At 42.1% G+C, this 26,922-nt stretch overlaps 1 protein-coding gene across 2 annotated transcripts; it reads left to right on the top strand.

The window, feature by feature from the left end:
* The first annotated feature begins 3,186 nt into the window (after window positions 1-3,186).
* Window positions 3,187-26,317, top strand: TMEM106B (transmembrane protein 106B). Of its 2 annotated transcripts, XM_056518917.1 has the most exons (8): window positions 3,187-3,297; window positions 4,425-4,646; window positions 10,719-10,782; window positions 16,954-17,113; window positions 23,884-24,024; window positions 24,115-24,164; window positions 24,410-24,463; window positions 25,080-26,317. In XM_056518917.1, exons 2-8 carry the CDS (start codon window positions 4,433-4,435, stop codon window positions 25,210-25,212), a joined length of 816 nt encoding a protein of 271 aa, XP_056374892.1. In that variant the 5' UTR covers window positions 3,187-3,297; window positions 4,425-4,432; the 3' UTR covers window positions 25,213-26,317. The 2 variants fall into 2 exon arrangements, with proteins under 2 accessions (XP_056374892.1, XP_056374893.1); XM_056518918.1 differs by lacking the exons at window positions 3,187-3,297; window positions 4,425-4,646 and adding an exon at window positions 10,123-10,248.
* Window positions 26,318-26,922: the final 605 nt, after the last annotated feature.

Here is a 26,922-nt window from a genome sequence, read left to right as displayed (position 1 = left end):
CTCGCGGAATTCAGCGAGCGGAGATTCCGTAGTGTGAAAGCACCCATAGATAGATATATAGATAGATATGAGATAGATAGATATGAGAGATAGATATGAGATAGATGTGAGATATATGTGAGATAGATAGATAGATATGAGATAGATATGAGATAGATAGATAGATGATAGATAGATAGATATGAGATAGATAGATAGGAGATAGAATAGATGCATATGAGATAGATAGATAGATAGATAGATATGAGATGAGATAGATAGATATGAGATGAGATAGATAGAGATATGAGATAGATAGATAGATATGAGATGGCTAGATATGAGATGGATAGATAGATATGAGATGGATAGATATGAGATAGATATGAGATAGATATGAGATAGATATGAGATAGATATGAGATAGATATGAGATAGATATGAGATAGATAGATAGATAGATATGAGATAGATAGATCGTGTACCTGCACGCACAGTATAGGAAGCAGACAGCGCTGTACATTGTATACTGGTTATGCAGAGTCAATATTTGCCAGGTGTCAGATATTGATGATTTATCCTGAAGATCGTCCGTCAATAAACAAAAGGTCCCGTAAATCCCATTTATTTGAATTTCATTGAATCCAATCTACATTATCATCTTGCTAAGGATACATTCACACTGCGGAATTCCACGAGCAGAGATTTCTGCCTATATTTACACCCCCCCCTGCCTATATTTACACCCCCCTTGCCTATATTTACACCCCCCCTGCCTATATTTACACACCCCCTGCCTATATTTACACACCCCCTGCCTATATTTACACCCCCCTGCCTATATTTACACCCCCCTGCCTATATTTACACACCCCTGCCTATATTTACACACCCCCTGCCTATATTTACACCCCCCTGCCTATATTTACACCCCCCCTGCCTATATTTACACCCCCCCTGCCTATATTTACACACCCCCTGCCTATATTTACACCCCCCCTGCCTATATTTACACCCCCTGCCTATATTTACACCCCCCCTGCCTATATTTACACCCCCCTGCCTATATTTACACCCCCCTGCCTATATTTACACCCCCCCTGCCTATATTTACACACAGCCCTACCTATATTTACACACACCCCTGCCTATATTTACACCCCCCTGCCTATATTTACACCCCCCCTGCCTATATTTACACCCCCCTGCCTATATTTACACACAGCCCTACCTATATTTACACACACCCCTGCCTATATTTACACCCCCCTGCCTATATTTACACCCCCCTGTCTATATTTACACACCCCCTGCCTATATTTACACCCCCCTGCCTATATTTACACCCCCCTGCCTATATTTACACCCCCCCTTGCCTATATTTACACCCCCTGCCTATATTTACACCCCGCCTTGCCTATATTTACACCCCCTGCCTATATTTACACCCCCCTTGCCTATATTTACACCCCCCTGCCTATATTTACACCCCCTGCCTATATTTACACCCCCCTGCCTATATTGACACCCCCTGCCAATATTTACACCCCCCCTGCCTATATTTACACACAGCCCTACCTATATTTACACCCCCCTGCCTATATTTACACACAGCCCTACCTATATTTACACCCCCCTGCCTATATTTACACCCCCCTGCCTATATTTACACCCCCTACCTATATTTACACACACCCCTGCCTATATTTACACCCCCTGCCTATATTTACACACCCTGCCTATATTTACACCCCCCTGCCTATATTTACACCCCCTGCTTATATTTACACCCCCCTGCCTATATTTACACACAGCCCTACCTATATTTACACCCCCCTGCCTATATTTACACCCCCTACCTATATTTACACCCCCCTGCCTATATTTACACCCCCTGCCTATATTTACACCCCCCTGCCTATATTTACACACAGCCCTACCTATATTTACACCCCCCTGCCTATATTTACACCCCCCTGCCTATATTTACACACAGCCCTACCTATATTTACACCCCCCTGCCTATATTTACACCCCCCTGCCTATATTTACACCCCCCTGCCTATATTTACACCCCCTGCCTATATTTACACACCCCCTTGCCTATATTTACACCCCCCTGCCTGTATTTACACACACCTATATTTACACACAGCCCTACCTATATTTACACCCCCCTGCCTGTATTTACACCCCCCTGCCTATATTTACACCCCCCTGCCTATATTTACACCCCCCTGCCTATATTTACACACAGCCCTACCTATATTTACACACACCCCTGCCTATATTTACACCCCCCTGCCTATATTTACACCCCCCTGTCTATATTTACACACAGCCCTACCTATATTTACACCCCCCTGCCTATATTTACACCCCCCCCGCCTATATTTACACACAGCCCTACCTATATTTACACCCCCCTGCCTGTATTTACACACACCTATATTTACACACAGCCCTACCTATATTTACACCCCCCCCTATATTTACACCCCCCTGCCTGTATTTACACCCCCCTGCCTGTATTTACACCCCCCTGCCTATATTTACACACAGCCCTACCTATATTTACACCCCCCTGCCTGTATTTACACCCCCCTGCCTGTATTTACACCCCCCTGCCTATATTTACACACAGCCCTACCTATATTTACACCCCCCTACCTATATTTACACACACACCTATATTTACACCCCCCTGCCTGTATTTACACCCCCCTGCCTGTATTTACACCCCCCTGCCTATATTTACACACAGCCCTACCTATATTTACACCCCCCTGCCTGTATTTACACCCCCCTGCCTGTATTTACACCCCCCTGCCTATATTTACACACAGCCCTACCTATATTTACACCCCCCTACCTATATTTACACACACACCTATATTTACACCCCCCTGCCTATATTTACACACAGCCCTACCTATATTTACACCCCCTGCTTATATTTACACACACCTATATTTACACCCCCCTGCCTGTATTTACACCCCCCTGCCTGTATTTACACACACCTATATTTACACCCCCTGCTTATATTTACACCCCCTGCCTATATTTACACACAGCCCTACCTATATTTACACCCCCCTGCCTGTATTTACACACACCTATATTTACACACAGCCCGCAGTGAACCTCATCCGTCCCTATACAGATCACACCTCTATGATTCACCTCACACGCTGCGGCTGCGCAGTCTGACTAGGTTTGTCCCGTGCGCCTCACCGTAGTGTGTGACGTCACCAGAGGCCTCCATAACACAGAGAACTGCGGGGAAAACACGGGACACCGGGAGTCTCCTCTGCTGTGAGTAACGGGCCGCAGTGGCGTCACCAGCTGCGATACATTGTATCCCACACCACACAACAGTGTATCACCTCCGGAGCTAGTGACAGTCAGCTGCCCCAGAGCCCACCCCCCATCCCCCACTGAAAGAACTACAAGCCCCACATTGTTTTGTCTAAATGCTGGGACTTTTAGTTCCACTGGTGATGTCCGATAATATCTAATCTCCTCTGCCCTCGGTTATAGCCCTAGATTCTCTACAAATCTGTATTATTTACTTAGAGCTGTGTTTCCCAACCAGGGTGCCTCCAGCTGTTGCAAAACTATAACTCTCAACATGCCCGGACAGCCTTTGGCTGTCCGGGCATGCTGAGAGTTGTAGTTTTGCAACAGCTGGAGGCACCCTGGTTGGGAAACACCGACTTACAGGGTTCGTCCACAATGCACGTCCCAGGGCCGGCTCCACTATAGGCAAAATAGGTTTGTTACAGTGTGTCACCCCAGTAGTAAGGAGATTACATGAGGAGGAGGTTTGTTACAGTGTGTCACCCCAGTAGTAAGGTGATTACATGAGGAGGAGGTTTGTTACAGTGTGTCACCCCAGTAGTAAGGAGATTACATGAGGAGGAGGTTTGTTACAGTGTGTCACCCCAGTAGTAAGGAGATTACATGAGGAGGAGGTTTGTTTCAGTGTGTCACCCCAGTAGTAAGGAGATTACATGAGGAGGAGGTTGGTTACAGTGTGTCACCCCAGTAGTAAGGTGATTACATGAGGAGGAGGTTGGTTACAGTGTGTCACCCCAGTAGTAAGGTGATTACATGAGGAGGAGGTTTGTTACAGTGTGTCACCCCAGTAGTAAGGAGATTACATGAGGAGGCGGTTTGTTACAGTGTGTCATCCCAGTAGTAAGGAGATTACATGAGGAGGAGGTTTGTTACAGTGTGTCACCCCAGTAGTAAGGAGATTACATGAGGAGGAGGTTTGTTACAGTGTGTCACCCCAGTAGTAAGGAGCTTACATGAGCCTTCGGCTGTACATGCATGCTGGGAGTTGTAGTTTTGCAACAGCTGGAGGCACCCTGGTTGGAAAAGACTCATCTATACCATGATGGTGATTTCTGATTGTGTTATGTTTCATTCTCTTACAGTTTTCGCTATGGGGAAGTCGTATTCTCACATGCCGCAGCACGCGGCGAAGGACGGGATGAACGAGACTTCTCTTCCATCCGATGACACCAGCGCACTCGTCCAGTCCGACACTCACGAGGAGAGCAGGAATGGAGATGTTTCCCATTTCCCTTATGTGGAGTTCACCGGGAAGGACAGTGTGACCTGCGCCACGTGCCAAGGGACAGGACGCATCCCAAGAGGTAGGATAGCGAGGGACGGGCCTGTTACCTATCGCTGTTCACTACAACCATGGCCTGGAAAGAGTTAACAAACTACAAAAGGGTTAAAGGACATCTGCAGTGAAATAAACGTATCCCCTACAAACAGAATAGGGGATAAGTGTCTGATCGCAGGGGATCCGAACGCTGGTGAGGTCGACTACACGCGCATTAGCTGGCACACAGCGTGGCAATGCCGCGGGGCCCCGTATGGGAGATCGTGGGGGGGACACTTGTCTCCTCTCCTGTGGATAGGGGAAAGGTTTATTTCACTGCAGATCTCCTTTAAAGGGGTTATCCAGGAAAATACTTTTTTTATATATCAACTGGCTCCAGAAAGTTAAACAGATTTGTAAATTACTTCTATTAAAAAAATCTTAATCCTTTCAGTACTTATGAGCTTCTGAAGTTAAGGTTGTTCTTTTCTGTCTAAGTGCTCTCTGATGACACGTGTCTCGGGAACCGCCCAGTTTAGGAGCAAATCCCCATAGCAAACCTCTTCTAAACTGGGCGGTTCCCAAGACAGGTGTCATCAGAGAGGACTTAGACAGAAAAGAAAAACCTTAACTTCAGAAGCTCTTAAGTACTGAAAGGATTAAGATTTTTTTAATAGAAGTAATTTACAAACCTGTTTAACTTTCTGGAGCCAGCTGATATCCAGGAAAAATTCTTTTTTTTTTTTTTTTTTATATAACCCCTTTAATTTATTAGAGCGTACTTGTCTGTTAATAACAAAAAAAAATTAAAAAATAAATTTCCCGTTTTAAACATAAAAATTATAAATTAAAATACACATATTTGGTATCGCCACATCTGTATCAACCCAAACAATAAAATAATTGAATTAATCTTGCAAGTTGAACACTGTGTGTATGTATGTGTGTGTGTGTGTATATATATAATTATCTTTATTTATTTTGTTGTTAATCCGCCTCTCAGAAAAAAAAAATAATAAAAAAAAAATGGAAAAGAAAATGATATAGCAAATAAAATATAGCAAAAAAATTAAATAAAAAAACACTGTAAACTTGGTATTGCTGTAATCGTACTTACCCAAGGAATAATTCTGTTATTTTAATAATGTTGTTTTTATGAAAAAAAAAAAAATAATAATAATAATAATTAGCATTTTCTTTTTCCAACAAAACTAAAAGTTAATAAAAATTTAATCAATAAGATATATAAACCCCAAAATGATGGCATTAAATAGAACAACTTGTCCAGCAAATAACAAACCATCTTATGGCTTTGATGATGGGAAAAAAATAAATAAAGTTACGTCACTTGAAAGGTGACAATGGAAAAACAAAAGAAATTGCTTGGGTATTAAGGGCCCAAAAGACACCGGGGAAGGGGTTAATTTAGGTTCAGGGATAGAGATGCTTTTACGTTAAGGGCCACTTTATATCCATTCCCTACCACTTTACGTTAGTTTCTACCAATCTTGTGTGACGTCGCGTTTTTATACTCCAGAGCTGAAATCAGAATTCTGCTGGACTGAAATGTTTCTTTTAGCTGACAGAGCAGAGTAGACAGGACGCACTCTCCTCTTATCTTTGGTAAATGGCGCACTTGAAGATAACATCCCTCATAGTCACAATAGTGGTCACTGATGTGTGAACTTTGCACAATACACACCCTGGTCTGACCGGGTACAGGCCGGGCCTACACCTTTCTTGGCATACACACAGTGACATGCATTTTATAAGTGCTGAATGTTCGGGCACCAGACACCACACCCCAAATTTAGAAAATGACGGCTGCAAAGGGAAGTCTATGGAAACATCAGCCAGATGATGTAAAAGTACAACTCCCAGCATGCCTAGACAGCCATTGACTGTTATGGGGGATCTCTAGACTACACATTGTTATGGGGGATCTCTAGACTACACATTGTTATGGGGGATCTCTAGACTACACACTGTTATGGGGGATCTGTAGATGACACTGTTATGGGGGATCTGTAGATGACATTGTTATGGGGGATCTGTAGATGACATTGTTATGGGGGATCTGTAGATGACATTGTTATGGGGGATCTGTAGATGACATTGTTATGGGGGATCTGTAGATGACATTGTTATGGGGGATCTGTAGATGACATTGTTATGGGGGATCTGTAGATGACATTGTTATGGGGGATCTGTAGATGACATTGTTATGGGGGGGGGATCTGAAGATGGCACGCTGTTATGGGGGGAATCTGAAGATGGCACGCTGTTATGGGGGGAATCTGAAGATGACACACTGTTATGGGGGGGGGATCTGAAGATGACACACTGTTGTGGGGGGATCTGAAGATGACACACTGTTGTGGGGGGATCTGAAGATGACACACTGTTGTGGGGGGGATCTGTAGATGAGACACTGTTGTGGGGGATCTGTAGATGAGACACTGTTGTGGGGGGGGGGGATCTGAAGGTGACACACTGTTGTGGGGGGGATCTGAAGGTGACACACTGTTGTGGGGGGGGATCTGAAGGTGACACACTGGTTGTGGGGGGAGATCTGTAGATGACACACTGTTGTGGGGGGAGATCTGTAGATGACACACTGTTGTGGGGGGAGATCTGTAGATGACACACTGTTGTGGGGGGAGATCTGTAGATGACACACTGTTGTGGGGGGGAGATCTGTAGATGACACACTGTTGTGGGGGGAGATCTGTAGATGACACACTGTTGTGGGGGGGGGATCTGTAGATGACACACTGTTGTGGGGGGGATCTGTAGATGACACACTGTTGTGGGGGGGAGATCTGTAGATGACACACTGTTGTGGGGGGGGGGATCTGTAGATGACACACTGTTGTGGGGGAGATCTGTAGATGACACACTGTTGTGGGGGAGATCTGTAGATGACGCACTGTTGGGGGGGGGATCTGTAGATGACACACTGTTGTGGGGGGGGGGGGGATCTGTAGATGACACACTGTTGTGGGGGGGGGGGGGGGGGGATCTGTAGATTACGCCTTTCTTGGCATACAAACAGTGACATGCATTTTATAAGTGCTGAATGTTCGGGCACCGGACACCACACTCCAAATTTAGAAAATGTCGGCTACAAAAAGGAGTCTATAGAAACATCCGCCAGATGATGTAAAAGTACAACTCCCAACCAGTTCTAAAGTAAAGACCTATTCTAACGATATTCCATCACTGTATCGGATAGGAGTAGCCCTCCCTTTGTATGGTGAGAGCCTGACCGCGCCTTTTACAGTGGTTGTAAAGTCTTTCAGGTTCTGTATTTGCTGATGACTTTTTTGGGATAAATTTGCAATGCTCGGTTGTGCACGAGATACAGGATGTGTGGAAATCCTTGTGACCGTTGTGGTGAGAAGTTACTTAGTTAAAGGTCTTCTCATTCCGGGTTTACAGATTGTATTGTATAAGCTCCTGGTAAGGAATTGGGTGGGGATGGGGTATCCCCCGATTCAGGACCCTCATCCATCAGCTGGAGTGAAAGAGAAGCAACAATTGGGGGAAACACAATACCCCCCCCCACCCTAAACCCCTAACCTCATAGATAAGGGTGGACACTTTATGTCTTCTTACAGCCTCGGCCAACATTTAGTTTTGGTTTTCGCACAGTTTGCTGCTTTTAAAATTTTTTTAGTCAGATGTTTCTGTGGTTACTCAAGGACAAGTGTTTTTAGGGTACGTTCAGACAAGCGGATTTACATCACATATTTTGCTGCGGATCCACCGCTGAAGGACCTCTGTATGCTGCCTTTACATGTGCCTGCTCAAAGCGGCAATACGCCGATACGAGCAGACACACTGCGATGTGCGAGTCACCATGAGCATGCGCAGTATACTCGCACATGGCGGCAGCTCTCAGCCTAGCTCATGGAGCAGGGGGAGCAGCTGCGAGGAGTGCAAGTACCCCGCGCATGCGCGGCAACACGCACATCGCTTCAGTGTGTCTGCACGTAGAGGCGTATTGCCGCTCCGAGCAGGCACATGTAAAGGCAGCATACAGAGGTCCTTCAGCGGCGGATCCGCAGCAAAATACACGCTGTAAATCTGCTCGTCTGAACGTACCCTTAATCTTCTATTGGGAATGATACTTAACAATGACCTCCTCGCTTAACCCCTTTATATCCTAATCTGCCTTGTCCAGGACATGACATCCTGAGCGCACTATACAGAGAGATATTCTCGTGTTTACTCTATGGATATCTATTCCTAGACTTCTCCCATGTAGAGATCTAGTCCTGGGCTCCCCCCTCTGTAGAGATCTAGTCCCAAGCTCCCCCCTCTGTAGAGATCTAGTCCCGAGCTCCCCCCTATATAGATATATAGTCCTGGGCTCCCCCCTATATAGAGATCTAGTCCTGGGCTCCCCCCTGTATAGAGATCTAGTCCCCAGCCTCCTCTCCTGTAGAAATCTATGGGGAGATTCATCAAGACCTGTGCTGAGTAATAGTTGACCAGTTGCCCATAGCAACCAATCAGATCGCTTCTGTCATTTTTATCAAGGCAGCTGAAAAATGAAAGCAGCGATCTGATTGGTTGCTATGGACAACTCAGCAACTTTTCCTCTGGGCAGGTTTTGATAAATCTCCCCTAGTCCCTGGCATCCCTCTGTAGAGATCTAGTCCCGGGCTCCCCCCTCTGTAGAGATCTAGTCCCGGGCTCCCCCCTCTGTAGAGATCTAGTCCTGGGCTCCCCCCTCTGTAGAGATCTAGTCCTGGGCTCCCCCCTCTGTAACGATCTAGACCCCGGCTCCCCCCTATGTAGTGATCTAGTCCCCCCCCCTATGTAGAGCTCTAGTCCCGGCCACCCCCTATGTAGAGATCTAGTCCCCGGCTCCCCCCTATATAGAGATCTAGTCCCCGGCTCCCCCCTATGTAGTGATCTAGTCAGCGCCCCCCTAGGTAGAGATCTAGTCCCCGGCTCCCCCCTCTCTGGAGATCTAGTCCCGGCCTCCCCCTATGTAAGGATCTAGTCCCGGGCTCCCACCCCCTATGTAAGAATCTAGTCCCGGGCTGCCCATCCCCCCCCCCCCTATGTAAGGATCTAGTCCCTATGTAAGGATCTAGTCCCGGGCTCCCCCCCCCTATGTAAGGATCTAGTCCCTATGTAAGGATCTAGTCCCGGGCTCCCCCCCCTATGTAAGAATCTAGTCCCGGGCTGCCCATCCCCCCCCCCCCCCCCTATGTAAGGATCTAGTCCCTATGTAAGGATCTAGTCCCGGGCTCCCCCCCCTATGTAAGGATCTAGTCCCGGGCTGCCCATCCCCCCCCCCCCCCCCCCCTATGTAAGGATCTAGTCCCTATGTAAGGATCTAGTCCCGGGCTCCCCCCCCCCCCTATGTAAGGATCTAGTCCCGGGCTCCCCCCCCCCTATGTAAGGATCTAGTCCCGGGCTCGGGTTACATAGACATTGCATGTAAGAATATAGCGAGCTGTGAAGATTGTATTTCATGGGGGTGATGTGATTAGAAGATAAATGAATGAGCAGAGATGAGAATGTTAATGCGATGTGATTTGTGGCCGGGTCACATGCTCCTACTACACGCGGAGACATGAATGGCGCTGTGTTTCCTGACTCGTACGGCAGCACAAATGTTATCTTTGCATGTTAGTAAAATTCCCTGAATGTGACCTTTCTTGGTGAAGGGGAGGAGCTATAGAAAAGGGGAGGAGTCTCGATAAATGAGAGGAGCCGTCATGAAAGTGAGGAGCCAGAGATCGGCATCGAAGTGTCTCTTCATCTAGATCAGTGTTTCCTAAACAGTGTTCCTCCAGCTTTTGCAAAACTACAACTCCCAGCATGCCCGGACAGCCAAAGACTGTCTGGGAATACTGGGAGTTATAGTTATGCAACAGCTGAAGGCACCCTGGTTGGGGAAACGCTGATCTAGAGTCAATATTTTCTAACTACTTTTGGGTTGTTTATGGAGGGGGATTGGAGATTTGTCGTTTACTCAGGCTGTGATGTTTTAGTCCCGTTTCATGGCATTTTGTGTCTTTTTTTTTTTTAAATATATTTATTTTTTAAATCTTTTTAAATTACACTTTTGTTGATTTTTTTTTTCTTTTTATAACAGGTCGGGAAAATCAACTTGTGGCTCTGATCCCCTACAGCGATCAAAGATTGCGCCCCAGACGAACGTAAGTTAGAATCAAGCCTTTTGCTTTATAATTATTATTATTATTTTTTACCTGTCCAAGACCAAGGGCATACAGGTACTTACCTGTACGCCCTGGTCCCGTTAACGGGGTCTAAACTGCTCTCACAATGGGAGAACGAGTTAAACCCAGTGGGTCCCGGTTGCTACTGTCAGTCAGGACCTAAGGCTAATGCCTGGCATCGGTTGAGACCCCGTTAACGGGGCCAGGGCGTACAGGTATTACCCTTTTAGTTTCCTTTTAGACGCTGTGATCAACTTTGATTGCGGCATCTAAAATGAAGCTATAACTATCCCGGCAGCTCAGTGGAGCTGATTGGGACTATCGTGGCTAAATCGCCATGTCCCGGTCAGCTTACTGGACGACGAGAGCGTCCTCCCCTACCTCCTCATCATCTGTTCGGCCATCTGCTGCTCCAAGACTGCTCAGCAGGCTAGAGCAACAGAGCGCCGAGAACACTGATCAATACCATGCTATGGCATAGCATTGATCAGTATATACAATCAGAAGATTGCATGTTGTAGCACCCTATGGGGGCTAAAAAAAGTTAATAAAAATGAAAATTAACCCCTTCACTATTAAAAGTTAAAATCACCCCCCCCCTTTTCCCATTTTTTTTACATAAAATCATTTAATAGAAAATAAAAATAATCATATGTGGTACCACTGCGTGTGTAAATGTCCGAACTATTAAAATATAAGGTTAGCTAAACCGCACGGACGATGGCGTACACGTAAAAAAAAAAAATAAAAAAAAAAGTCCAAAATTGTGAATTTTTGGTCACTTCATATACCTTAAAAAACGAATATAAAGCGATCAAAAAGTCCCTTTAAAAAAAAAAAAAAAATTAGATACATACAGATAAAAACTACAGATCACGGCGCAAAAAAATAGCCCTTTTATAGCCCCGTATATCAAAAAATAAAAAAGTTATAGTGGTCAGAAGATGACAATTTTAACCCCTTAGGGACTCTTTTCGCCTTAAGGACTCAGTGTTTTTGCATTTTCGCTTTTTCCTCCTTCCTTTCTAAAAATCATAACACTTTTAATTTTGCACCTACAGACCCGTATAAGGGCTTGTTTTTTGCGTCGCCAATTGTACTTTGCAATTACATCACTTATTTTAGAACATAACCTGCGGCGAAACAAAAAAATAATTATTTGTGGGGTGAAATAGAAATAAAAAAAAAAAAAAAAAACAACATTTTGTATCTTTTGGGGGCTCCCGTTTCTACGCAATGCAATATTTGGTAAAAATGACACCTGATCTTTATTCTATAGGTCCATACGGTTACAAGGATACCCAATTTATATAGGTTTTATTTTAATACTTACAAATTTTGGTGCATGTAGTTTATAATTTTTTATGTTTAAAATTGGCATCTTATGACCCCTATAACTTTTAAATTTTTCTGTGTACAGGGCGCTATGAGGGCTCATTTCTTGCGCCTTCATCTGTAGTTTTTCATTTTTTTGATCGCTTTTTATTAATATTTTTATGGTATATGAAGTGACCAAAAATGCACAATTTTGGACTTTGGTATTTTTTTAAGTGTACGTCATCGACCGTGTGGTTTAGCTAACCTAATATTTTAATAGTTCAGACATTTACGCACGCGGCGGTACCACATATGATTATTTTTATTCTTTATTATTTTATTTAAAAAAAATGGGAAAAGGGGGTTGATTTTAACTTTTAATAGGGAAGGGGTTAAAGGGGTTATCCAGGAAAAAACTTTTTTTTATATATTAACTGGCTCCAGAAAGTTAAACAAATTAGTATATTACTTCTATTAAAAAATCTTAATCCATTTAGTACTTATGAGCTTCTTAAGTTAAGGTTGTTCTTTTCTGTCTAAGTGCTCTCTGATGACACGTGTCTTAGGAACCGCCCAGTTTAGAAGAGGTTTGCTATGGGAATTTGCTTCTAAACTGGGCGGTTCCCGAGACACGTGTCATCAGAGAGCACTTAGACAGAAAAGAACAACTCCACTTCAGAAGCTCATAAGTACCTGAAAGGAGTAAGATTTTTTAATAGAAGTAATTTACAAATCTTTTCACTAAAAAACACCCTTTTATATTAAAATTTAACTTTTATTCTCTACTATTAAAATTGTTCAAGGAAAAAAGCCCCATGCATATATAATCAATTATGATACTCAAGATAAAAGTAACATATCTCCATCAAATGTACAAAAAGCGTGTGGAGCCCCCAGTCCAACATAAATAGAACAATGGACTGGTAGGATCCCAACACACAATTTCCGGCTATACACCAAAAAACATTCAAATGCACCCACAAATAATAAATGCTATTTGAAGAAAAATCAACTCTCAACGCGTTTCACCCCGCTATTATCGGGGATCCTCAGGAGAGACACCGGACAAATACAGTATATTAATGCAAAATGACAGATTAAAACTTAAGCGTCAGCTGGGACAATACCCCAAACATATATTAGCTGCGCTCAGTGCAAATAAAGATAAACGGACGCTCCCATAATGGAGCACTCACGAGACCCCGCGTCTATGATGATCAGATGGAGGCTCGGTCTGACTCACAATCACTGGTTTAAATACAGCTGGATGGCGCCAAAATAGAATAGAAGGCGGCGTTTTCCTACCATCTTAGTACTCGCCTGGCGTCTGCGCAGACCTCCCGCCGAGGCTCCGGAATCTGCGAAGCATCGGAGGTGTATGTATGACCACCTCCGGTCCGGCAGAGACGTCCGCACAGGCGCCTTAAGCAGTGCCGATAGAGATACCGGAGCTGTCTATAGCTGTGGTTCGCCGGGCTGCGCATGCGCCCAATTATACAGGCGCTACACTAAATAGAAGGTTAGTAACGATATAAGTTATTAAATATATATGGATCCTAATCAAAGATATACCATGATAATATGACAGCATAAAATAATATGCAATATTAATATTACATTTTAATATAGGACCAAAATATTTAGATAGCCTAATTAAGATAAATTAAATGATGGGCCAGTAGGGACACATGATTTATTATTTAAAATAAACCGGGTATATGATAATGACATTTTTTTAAATTTTTTTTTTAATTATAAAAATTTAAACAAAGTCAAACCGAACAATTAATTAATAGTGCACTCTATCATGAGGGCACTATCAGCCATTATTTTACCTGAGTCACGGCATTTAGGGAGAAGTCCACCACGAAGAAATAATAAATATTTACTAAATTAACAAAACAGCCTACATATAGATTACCAACCAAATCTAAGATGTATTTCATGGATAAAATGCCAAACATGAGTGGACTCTAAATAGGAAGAGACAGCTTAGCCTACTATCCCTAAGGACTAGTCTGCCCTACTGTCCTCGTGGGGGGTGCTAGCCCACAAGGTGTTAACCCTATATCTAAAATATCCCTTTCGGTCCCACTAGATAATTGGGGCTGTATACCCTACTGGTCCCTTGGATGCCCTAAAGACCTAACCACGGAGCACTCGCCCTAATAAGGGCGACCCCGTCCGGAACCTTTCCCTATTATACCCTACTGTACCCTATTCTATTAGGGGTACGGGAATCGGGGACCGCTATGGAAATTAAAGATAAAGCAAAAAAAAGGGGAATTAATAATAAATAAATAAATAGAAACACCCTCCTCATTGTATTAGTAAATCAGTAGACCTAAGGATGTGTTCAACATCATTCATATACCAGAAAGGTTACTGCTATCTAGACAAACTATCATGGTGGACATTCCCCCCAAACTTACCACGGCTCATGGCTAGGCGGGTAGAAAATGGGCTATATTAGATTAGTTATCGGGGTTACTATAATTTCATAGAGATATCCCCTTGCCAGGTATGGTATTCTAATGGTATAATAAAAAATACTACTACTATGAAGCCAGTAAGTATTTTACAGAAAGCACGTATAGGTCAGTCTCTCATTGAGACCTTTGGGCTGTTGCGAATCAAACCGATAGATCCACGCAGCCTCCTTACATAGAATTTTCTTATCTAAATCTCCAAGTCTTTGTGTTGGTCTGATTACTTCCAACACCGAAAATGTTAACGCACTGATATTACTGGCGTGTACACTATTAATGTGTCGGGCTACCGACGTATCTCGCCCATTCAATGCCGGGGGTCGCTTAACTAGTTAGCATGGAGGAGTCTCGTTCGTTATCGGAATTAACCAGACAAATCGCTCCACCAACTAAGAACGGCCATGCACCACCACCCACAGAATCGAGAAAGAGCTATCAATCTGTCAATCCTTTCCGTGTCCGGGCCGGGTGAGGTTTTCTGGAGCCAGTTGATAGATATATATATAAAAAAAAGTTTTTTCCTGGATAACCCCTTTAATGAATTTTTTTACATTTCTAGCCCCCATAGGGGGCTAAAACATGCAATCTTCTGATTGCATACACTGATCAGTGTAACTGGCGCTCTGCTGCTCCTTATCTGCTGATAGGGACATAACGATTTTGTCACCATAGTACTGATCAGCTCCGCTGAGCTGCCAGGATTCTTTTACTTTTGTTTTAGACACCGCAATCACCTTTGATCGTGGCATCTAAAGGGTTAAGGCTAGGCGTTGGCCGTGCCTGGAATTAGTCCCGACTGCCTGTAGCAACCGGGACCCATCGGGTTTAAGCCCTTCTCTGCTGGTGAGAACGGTTTAAACCCGGTAAACAGGACCAGGGCGTACAGGTACGCCCTGAGTCCTTAAGGATCGGGGATGCAGGGCGTATGCATACGCCCTGTGTCCCCAAGAGGTTATACATACTAATTTTGGTGCATGTAGTTAGGATTTTTTTTTCAAGTAGTGAAATAAAATAAAACCTACATAAATTGGGTATCCTTGTAACCGTATGGACCTACAGAATAAAGATCAGGTGTCATTTTTACCGAAAATTGCACTATGTAGAAATGGTTTATTTATTTATTTATTTTTTCAATTTCACCCCACAAATATATATATTTTTTGGTTTTGCAGTAGATTTTGTTATTAAATGATTGATGCCATTACAAAGTACAATTGGTGGCGCAAAAAAACAAGCCCTTATAACGTTTCTGTAGGTGCAAAATTGAAAGCGTTATGATTTTAAGAAGGAGAGGAGAAAAAAAAACGAAAGTTCATAAACCAAAATTGGCCTGGTCCTTAAAGGGGTACTCCACTGCCCCAGCATCCGGAACATTTTGTTCCAAACGCTGGGTGCGGACTGCGCTGGTCAGGACGTCACGGCCAAGCCCCCTAGTGATGTCACGCCCCCTAAATGCAAGTATATGGGAGGGGGCGTGGCTGCTGCCACGCCCCCTCCCATATACTTGCATTGAGGGGGCGTGACATCACTAGGGGGCGTGGCCGTGAAGTCACGACCCTCGCAGTCCGCACCCAGCGTTCGGAACAAAATGTTCCGGATGCCGGGGCAGTGGAGTACCCCTTTAAGGACCAGGCCAATTTTGGTTTATGAACTTTCGTTTTTTTTTTTCTCCTCTCCTTCTTAAAATCATAACGCTTTCAATTTTGCACCTACAGAAACGTTATAAGGGCTTGTTTTTTTGCGCCACCAATTGTACTTTGTACAAAATCGGCTTGGTCCTTAAGGGGTTAACTTTTTTTCTTTTATTTTTTGTTTACATTTCTTTATTTACTTTTATTTTATTTTTTTTTCTGACCATTTAAAAACAAAAAAACAAAAAAAAAACAGAGCTAATTCCTTCCAAATACAGCACCACGCATCTTCAGGTTGTGTGTGATATTACAAACTCAATAGAACTGGGCTGCAATACCACACACAACCTGAAGACAGGGGTGGCGCTGTTTTTGGAAGAAATTTGCTCTGTTTTTGTAATCCTGGATAACCCCTTTAGCCTAAAGCTGCACACATCACATGCTGACCAAAGTAACCGTATGATGTTACATTCCTATCGATTATAATTGAAAAACAATATATAACTGTTCCTTACATCTAGTAACCTTAGTGGATTGTAGGCCACAATAATCCTTGTGTTTTGACTTAATGTAAACTTTAAAGGGGTACTCCAGGGCCATAAAACTTATCCCCGAGCCACAGAAGTTTCTGATCACGGGGGTCCGACCCCTATCCTGTAGATGGGGATAATTTTTATTAGATAACCGAATGTACCTTTGTTTCCCCATTGCAGAAAGCTGTACGTCACTGTATCGGTCATCGTTTGTTTGCTCCTGTCCGGGCTGGCGGTGTTTTTCTTGTTCCCGCGTTCGGTTGACGTGCAGTACATTGGCGTTAAGGCCGTCGTGGTGACTTACGATGAGAGCGGGCCTACCGTCTATCTTAACATCACAGTGAGTATCTGGGTATTGGTTTTAAAGGGGTACTCCGGTGGAAAACTAATTTTTTAAAATCAACTGGTGCCAGAGAGTTAAACAGATTTTTAAATTACTTCTATTTAAAAATATTAATCCTTCCAGTACTTATCAGCTGTTGTATGCTCCACAGGAAGTTGTGTCGTTCTTTCCAGTCTGACCACAGTGCTCTCTGCTGACACCTCTGTCCATGTCAGGAACTGTCCAGAGCAGGAGAGGTTTGCTATGGGGATTTGCTTCTACTCTGGACAGTTCCTGACTTGGACAGAGGTGTCAGCAGAGAGCACTGTGGTCAGACTCGAAAGAACTGCACAACTTCCTGTGGAGCATACAGCAGCTGATAAGTACTGGAAGGATTAACTCCTTAAGGACGCAGGGCGTACCTGTATGCCCCGAGTCTGCTCCCTTTCTATCATGCGGGGCCACGGTATGGCCGGGACCCGTGGCTAATAGCGAGAGAGCACGTGGCACTGATCGCGGTGCCGCGCGCTATTAACCCTTTAGACACGGCTGTCAAAGTTAATTGCTGTGTCTAAAGTGAAAGTAAACTACTCCCGGCTAGCTCAGCGGGCTGTTCGGGACCGCCTCAGCGAAAACGCGGCATTCTGAACAGCTGGCAGACACAAGGAGGGCCCCTACCTTCTTCCCGCTGAGTGCTCAGTCAAGCGGCAGAATCATTGATCAATGTTATCCTATGGGGGCTATAACATTACAAAAAAAAGTGAAAGAAAAAAGTTAATAAAGATCATTTAACCCCTTCCCTAATAAAAGTTTGAATCACCCCCCCCTTTTCCCATTTAAAAAAAAAAAACAGAGCTCTCTGCTGACATCATGACCACATTGCTCTCTGCTGACATCTCTGTCCATTTTAAAAACTGTCCAGAGTAGGATAAAATCCCCATAGCAAACATATGCTGCTCTGGACAGTTCCTAAAATATACAGAGATGTCAGCAGAGAGCACTGTGCTCGTGATGTCAGCAGAGAGCTCTGTGTTCCAAAAAGAAAATAATTTCCTCTGTAGTACTCAGCAGCTAATAAGTACTGGAAGGATTAAGATTTTTTTTTAGTAGAAGTCATTTACAAATCTGTTTAACTTTCTGGCACCAGTTGATTTAAAAAAAATAAAAAATGTTTTCCACTGGAGTACCCCTTTAATCCCTCCCGTATTAAAGATCTCTGTTTGCTGTCAATAAATGATAACATTTTTGTTTACATTTTGAGGGTGAAAACTTGCGCAGAAGTAATACTCATCTCTTATAGAGAAATCCAGCTTGGGCTAAGTTCGCAAGGTTGTTCTGCTCCGACCTCTGACCTTTATTCGGCATCTGACACCACAGGGTTCCGATGGTTCCCATTGACTTGAATAGGGCCCTTCAGGTGTCCAAGGTTTCTGACGGACTGACTTACGGAGCTTCTTTTAGCAAAGCACACCAATAGTGTGAACGAGTCCTTACACCAGTGTTTTCCATCTAGGCTGCCATCAGCTGTTGCCAAACTACAACTCCCAGCATGCCCGGACAGCCAAAGGCTGTCCGGGCATACTGGGAGTTGTAGTATGGCAACAGCTGGAGACCCTGGTTGGGAAACACTGTCTTACACAAACCTATCACTGACATCTGACAGAATGGACTATCACATCCAACTTTGCTAGTTTCAAACCAAAACAATTACCAGAAAATAGCAAAAATTTTATTATTTATTGCAAAATTCCTAAAACCCTTAGCAAACAAATTTTGTACCCAAAACAACATTTGACATTGCATAAGAATCGGTAAGTATACAATAAACGGAGACCTCCAAATTAGAGACCTTCCTAAGGGTCAATCCTACGAACTCCCGACGCGTTTCCCCGTATAACAAATAATGCTAGGGTTCATCAGGGGATTTGACAGTGTGTATATGGAGAATTATATGTACGCAGCGTAAGATTATTCCGTCTTACATACACTTAAAACAATATGGAGATTGGCAACAGACAGGCAGACATTATTGGTAAAACGCAAGACATTACTATACAGAAAGCAATAGTGAAGTGCGTTGTGATAACTTGGATTTCCATCCGAAGATCATAGTGGATCCAAAATGGAAGACTTGATAAATATCCTCACAGTCCTGTTATTATTCCTTGAAGTAAAGGAACGGATATCAGACTGAGACCCAGACTGATCTAAATCCTTTGACAAAGCGTCATTGTCTTTATTAAACTTTTAAGTGTCCCCTAACAATTAAAGGGGTACTCCGGTGGAAAACATTTTGTTTTAAATCAACTGGTGCCAGAAAGTTATACAGATTTGTAAATTACTTCTATTAAAAAAATCTTTACCCTTCCAGTACTTTTTAGCAGGAAATTCTATTCTTTTTGAATTTCTTTTTTGTCTTGTCCACATTGCTCTCTGCTGACACCTCTGTCCGTGTCAGGAACTGTCCAGAGCAGGATAGGTTTGCAATATATATATATATATATAGAAGTCATTTACAAATCTGTTTAACTTTCTTGCACCAGTTGATTTAAAAAAAAGTTTTCCTCAGGAGTACCCCTTGAAGCCAGTGCGTAATATCCCTCCTATAACACTTTCAGCACTGTCTGCCATGAAAAAGACATTACAGCTTACTTACTCAGTAGCATAGTATTAGTGACTATATAAAACTAACATGCAATGTGTATTATTAATGGAATATTCAATCTACCTCACTTTCCAGTAGCAATCCTACTTATTCAGCATACCGTATATACTCGAGTATAAGCCGAGGCCCCTAATTTTACCCCAAAAACCCAGGAAAAGTTATTGACTCGACTATAAGCCTAGGGTGGGAAATACATTATCCCCCCTATGTAATCATCCAGACCCCCGTCATTAACACCCTCATCATCATCACCGCCTGTCAATCCATTCATCAGTGGTCTTCAACCTGCAGACATCCAGATGTTGCAAAACTACAACTTCGTTGGAGTTTTGAAACCTCTGGAGGTCCGCGGGTTGAAGACCACTGCGGCCTTCTTCATCATCCAGCCCCCCCCCCCTTTTGTTTTGTGCTCACCTCCCCTCTGCGGGAAGTTAGGGTGAGCTGGTCCGGGCCATCTATGCTGCAGGGACCGTCCGGTGGGGATGGTTGGTCATTGCGGGCTGTCCATTTTCACCGGGGGGACCTCTTCTCTGCGATTCGGGCCCGGAATAGTGACATTGCCTTGATGACGACGCACAGGGATGTTGCGCATGAACGTCCCTGTACGTCGTCGTCAAGGCAACGTCACTACTTCGGGGCCGGGCCAGAAGCGTGGAGAAGAGGCCCCCCCCCGGTGAAAATGGACAGCCCGCAACGATTAACCATCTCCACCGGACGGTCCCTGCAGCATAGATGGCCCGGACCAGCTCACCCTAACTTCCCTCCGAGGGGAGGGGAGTACAGATCAAAGGTGGGGGCTGGATGATTACTAAGGCCGCTGTGGTCTTCAACCTACGGACCTCCAGAGGTTTCAAAACTACAACACCCAGCTTGCTGGTAGTTGTAGTTTTGCAACTTCTGGAGGTCCGCAGGTTGAGAGTTCACTCGAGTATAAGCCGAGGGGGGCGTTTTCAAATATACTTATACTCGAGTATATACGGTATATACCGTACCTCCTCCAAAAAATTAATCTATAAATATCCACTTAGGGTAAAAATGCACATTCACCTTGGAAAAAACTGTAAAAATAAATAAATAATGAAATAAATAGAAAGAAAAGATAGATTAAAAAAAATAACAAAAAATTATAATAATTTAAATAACAAAAAACTATAATTTTTTTTTATAAATAAGTAAATTAAATGTTATTATTTTATTATGAAAGGTCATAAATAAATAGAAAAGAGAGAAGAATAAACAAAAAAGTAGATAAATAAATAAAAAGTAAATAATTAAAAAAATGAATAAATTATATAAATTTATTTATTCATTTTTTTTATATATATTTTATTAATTTACATTTATTTATCTACTTTTTTGTTTATTTTTCTCTTTGTTTTCTATTCATGAAATTTCATAAAATACAGTGGGGCAAAAAAGTATTTAGTCAGCCACCAATTGTGCCAGTTCTCCCACTTATAAAGATGAGAGGCTGTAATTATCATCATAGGTTATAACATCAACTATGAGAGACATAATGAGAAAAAAAATCCATAAAATCACATTGGCCCTGATTTTTTTAATAATTTATTTGCAAATTATGGTGGAAAATGTTTTTGGTCACCTACAAACAAGTAAGATTTCTGGCTCTCGCAGACCTGTAACTTCTTCTTCAAGAGTCTCCTCTGTCCTCCACTCATAACTTGGATAAAAGGGGTACTCCCATGGAAAACTTTTTTTTTTTTTTTTTTAGATCATCTGGTGCCAGAAAGTTAAACAGATTTGTAAATTACTTCTATTAAAAAATCTTAGTCCTTCCAGTACCTTTTAGGGTCTGTATACTACAGAGGAAATGTTTTTCTTTTTGGATTTCCCTTATGTCACGACCACAGTGCTCTCTGCTGACATCTCTGTCCATTTTAGGAACTGTCCAGAGCAGGATAAAATCCGCATAGCAAACATATGCTGCTCTGGACAGCTCCTAAAGTGGACAGCAGAGGTCAGCAGAGAGCACTGTGGTCGTGACATAAGGGAAATCTAAAAAAGAAAAGAATTTCCCCTGTAGTATACAGCCCCTAAAAAGTACTGAAAGGATTAAGATTTTTTAATAGAAGAAATTTACAAATCTGTTTAACTTTCTGGCACCAGTTGATTAAAAACAGAAAAAAATTCCACGGGAGTGCCCCTTTTAATGGTATTAAGACACCTGTTCACAACCTCAAATAGTCACACTCCAAACTCCACTATGGCCAAGACCAAAGAACTGTCGAAGGACACCAGAAACAAAATTGTAGACCTGCACCAGGCTGGGAAGACTGAATCTGCAATAGGCAAGCAGCTTGGTGTGAAGAAATCAACTGTGGAAGCAATTATTAGAAAATGGAAAACATACAAGACTAGTGATAATCTCGCTCTATCTGGGGCTCCACGCAAGATCTCACCCCTGGTGTCAAAATGATCACAAGAATGGTGGGCAAAAATCCCGGAGCCACACAGGGGGGAACTAGAGAATGACCTGAAGAGAGCTGGGACCAAAGTAACTAAGGCTACCCTCAGTAACACACTACGCCGCCTGGGACTCAAATCATGCAGTATCAGACGTGTCCCCCTGCTTAAGCCAGTACATGTCCGGGCCCATCTGAAGTTCGCTAGAGAGCATTTGGATGATCCAGAAGAGGATTGGGAGAATGTCATATGGTCAGATGAAACCAAAGTAGAATTTTTTGGTAAAAAACCCATCTTGTCGTGTTTGAAGGAGAAAGAATGCTGAGTTGCATCCAAAGAACACCATACCTACTGTGAAGCATGGGGGTGGAAACATCATGCTTTGGGGCTGTTTTTCTGCAAAGGGACCAGGACGACTGATCCGTGTAAAGGAAAGAATGAATGGGGCCATGTATCGTGAGATTTTGAGTGTAAACCTCCTTCCATCAGCAAGGGCATTGAAGATGAAACGTGGCTGGGTCTTTCAGCATGACAATGATCCCAAACACACCACCCGGGCAACGAAGGAGTGGCTTCGTAAGAAGCATTTCAAGGTCCTGGAGTGGCCTAGCCAGTCTCCAGATCTCAGCCCCATAGAAAACGTTTGGAGGGAGTTGAAAGTCCGTGTTGCCCAGCGACAGCCCCAAAACATCACTGCTCTAGAGGAGATCTGCATGGAGGAATGGGCCAAAATACCAACAACAGTGTGTGAAAACCTTGTGAAGACTTACAGAAAACATTTGACCTCTGTCATTACCAACAAAGGGTATATAACAAAGTATTGAGATGAACTTTTGTTATTGACCAAATACTTATTTTCCACCATAATTTGCAAATAAATTGTTTAAAAATCAGACAATGTGATTTTATAGATTTTTTTTATCATTCTGTCTCTCATAGTTGAGGTTATAAAATATGATGAAAATTACAGCCTCATCTTTATAAGTGGGAGAACTTGTACAATTGGTGGCTGACTAAGTACTTTTTTGCCCCACTGTACATGTGTGTATGTTGAAATTTCATGAATAAATAGTAAAGAGCGATAAAAATAAACGAAAAAGTAGATAAATAAATAAAAAAAATGTAAATAAATAAAATAAAAAAAAAGGTAAATTTTTATCTTATGTTTTTTTTTTTTTTTTTAAATCTTTCCTTTCTATTTATTGCTATGAATTTTCATAATATATAAATATTATCAAATTTCATATTTAAAGCCTGGGGAAGATTCATCAAAACTTGTGCTGAGAAAAAGGTGACCAGTTGCCCATAGCAACCAGTCAAATAGTTTCCTTCATTTTTGAAAAGGGTTCTGAAAAATGAAATAAGCGATCTGGTTGGTTGCTATGGGCAACTGGTCAACTTTTCCTCTGGACAGGTCTTGATGAATCTTCCCTATGACACCAAAGAGATCACAGTTAAAAGTTCAGAAGGATGTGTAAGGACTAGTACAAGGAGAACATGCGGACATTTTACCCTTTTTGTGAATTAATGCCACAGACATTGGATATTGTTTCTTCTTCTTCTTCTTCATCATCCTCAGTCCTGGACCCTGCAACATTGTTTTAAAGTCCAAGTCTAGGGAAGTTTTTTTTTACCTTCTGAAGATCCTATTACTACTGTCTCTTATGTGAACTTCACGTCTTTACTTGTTTTTCCTCAGAATACGTTGAATATAACCAACAACAACTTCTACCCTATAGAGGTGGAAAATGTCACGGGGCAGGTGCAGTACTACAAAACAGTCATCGGAAAGTCGAAATTTAACAACGTGACCAAGATTGGACCCCTGGATACAAAACAAGTGAGACACGTGATATTCTCTGAGGGTTCGGGACACCTTTGTTGGTACTTGATGATATAGAATTGATTAATTCTCCTGATGTAATTGCAGATTGACTACACGGTGCCCACTAAAATCGGGAAAGAGTTCGACTACATGTAGTGAGTATTTGTATGATTTGGTTACTTATGACTTGTTATTGGGGTTGGTGGTCTGTGAGCGAGGACGACTCTCTCATCCGTAGACACAGAGCGTGGTGCTCCTATGGCTGATGATGACCACAGTCTGAGAGGGTACAACATGACTACTGCCAAACTTCTGTTACAAAAGATCCCTTATAAATGTGCATACAGTGTCTAATACTCTTTTTTATATTGTTAATGTATCACTTCTTTTTTCTCTACAGTACCTACTGTACACTACCGAGTATTAAAGTTCATAACATTGTGGTGAACATGCAGTAAGTATCAACCTATGCTATAGACATCAATATACCCACAACGATACTTCTCCCTATGCTCGAGAATATAACTACTATAATACTGCTCCCTATATACAAGAATATAACTACTATAATACTGCTCCTATATACATGAATATAACTACTATAATACTGCTCCTATATACAAGAATATAACTACTATAATATTGCTCCTATATACAAGAATATAACTACTATAATACTGCTCCTATATACAAGAATATAACTACTATAATACTGCCTCCTATTTACAAGAATATAACTACTATAATACTGCTCCTATATAAAAGAATATAACTACTATAATACTGCTCCTATACACAAGAATATAACTACTATAATACTGCTCCTATATACAAGAATATAACTACTATAATACTGCTCCTATATATAAGAATATAACTACTATAATACTGCTCCTATATACAAGAATATAACTACTATAATACTGCCCCCCATATACAAGAATATAACTACTATAATACTGCTCCTATATACAAGAATATAACTACTATAATACTGCTCCTATATACAAGAATATAACTACTATAATACTGTAGTATCAGAGTTAATAGTATTTTCCTCTCCTATACAGAGTGACGGTGACCATCTCGTACCTCGGTCACCCAGAACAGCTTTCCCAAGAAGTCTACCAGTACGTAGATTGCGGAGGTAACGCCACCTACCATCTCGGCCAGTCCAGCCTCCCCATCTTCAAGCAGCCATAAGGCGTCTTTTGTTGGAGAAGAGACGAGAGCGGTGTTTTTTTTACGCAGTCATCCATGCGGTTTGGCTGCGTTTGCGCGGTTGGAGCAGACGGCTTTTTCTTGGAGCGTATCTAGATTTAGGATCTAACCCTGAAATCCAAGGTTGAGGCTTCTCCACTCATGGGTCACCTGGCGAGTCTCGTCCTTCAGACCACGTGTACATAAATCTGTATATAGTAACTTGTTCTATATGTGTCTATACGCGCTGTAACACCGTAAACTTGCTCATCGTTTTACTATTGGGCGTGTTTTAAGTGTAAAGATTTTTTTTTTTTTTTTTTAAATATTATTTATCATTTTAGTTCAGTTTTATGTTTTAATCCAGCATGGATTTTTTTATTTTAATGTTTTATTTAGTTTTTTCTTATGATTTATGTTTTTGTTTGCAGTAAATGGGGGTCATTCAGTATAGCCAGAAAGTTGTGTTCCACTGTTTCTATCTTTTTTTTTCCTGGTACAGTCAATTGATGACCAATATGGCGGCCATTAAAAAGGTTAGTACTGGCAACAATGTAAATTCTGCCTGGTTATTGGAGCAACACCATTTTTGTCTATGGCTCGTGTCTGTTTTTTAAAAGGTATCTGTCACTTTAACCCCTTAGGACAATGGACGTCTGTGCTGGAACGTCACGCACCAGGATGTACATGAAGCGAGCACAGCAGCTGCGCTCGCTTCATGTTTGGCAGGTCCCGGCTGCTATCAGTGTCCAGGCACTTGCCGGTTGTGGCACACATCAGGGATCGACCTGATGTCCACCATTAACCCCTCAGATGCCGTGATCAATATTGATCACAACATATGCGGCAGTTCTCATGGCTGATCGATCTGATCACCAGTGACACGACCGCAGGGAACAGATGAGCCAAGATGGAGGATGTGTGTGTGTTTATATAATTGTTATAAATAGTCCCATATGGGAACATAAAAAGTATAAAATAAAAGATGTAATCCCCCCCCTTTTTCTATATTATCCCTCAAAAATAATAATAAACATATTTGGTATCGGCGGGTGCATAATTGTTCGAACTACCAAAATATAACATTAAAGGGGTATTCCAGGAAAAACATTTTTTATATATATCAACTGGCTCCGGAAAGTTAAACAGATTTGTAAATTACTTCTATTAAAAAATCTTAATCCTTCCAATAGTTATTAGCTTCTGAAGTTTTCTGTCTAACTGCTCAATGATGATGTCACGTCCCGGGAGCTGTGCATGATGGGAAAATATCCCCATAGGAACTGCACAGGGACGTGAGTCATCAGAGAGCAGTTAGACAGAAAACAACAACTCACTTCAGAAGCTAATAACTATTGGAAGGATTAAGATTTTTTAATCGAAGTGATTTACAAATCTGTTTAACTTTCCGGAGCTAGTTGATGTATAAAAAAAAGTTTTGGCCTGGAATACCCCTTTAATGATCTCGTACATTAAACAACGTCAATGTAAAAAAAAAAAAATTATTATTCAAAATTGCTGCTTTTTGGTCACATCACATTCCCCAAAAAATCTTTTTTGAAAGCGGTTAGTCACATATACGCAAAAGTGGTAAAAAATAAATTAAATTTTTTTTTATTTATTTTTTTCAAATTTCCCCACAGAATGTTTTTTTTTTAAATCATACATTTTATTGTAAAAAGAGCTGTGGCCTTTAAAAGGGGTTAAAAAACA

The sequence above is a fragment of the Hyla sarda genome, chromosome 5, assembly GCF_029499605.1.
Source record: "Hyla sarda isolate aHylSar1 chromosome 5, aHylSar1.hap1, whole genome shotgun sequence".
Taxonomy (NCBI): domain Eukaryota; kingdom Metazoa; phylum Chordata; class Amphibia; order Anura; family Hylidae; genus Hyla; species Hyla sarda.
This window is presented reverse-complemented; position numbering and strand designations above follow the sequence as displayed.

Bases quoted from the DNA above. Each gene is read 5' to 3' on its own strand.
- TMEM106B (XM_056518917.1), top strand. From the start codon at position 4,433: ATGGGGAAGTCGTATTCTCACATGCCGCAGCACGCGGCGAAGGACGGG. The intron at 24,025-24,114 runs GTGAGACACGTG...ATGTAATTGCAG, and splicing joins GACCCCTGGATACAAAACAA to ATTGACTACACGGTGCCCAC. The intron at 24,165-24,409 runs GTGAGTATTTGT...TTTTCTCTACAG, and splicing joins AAAGAGTTCGACTACATGTA to TACCTACTGTACACTACCGA.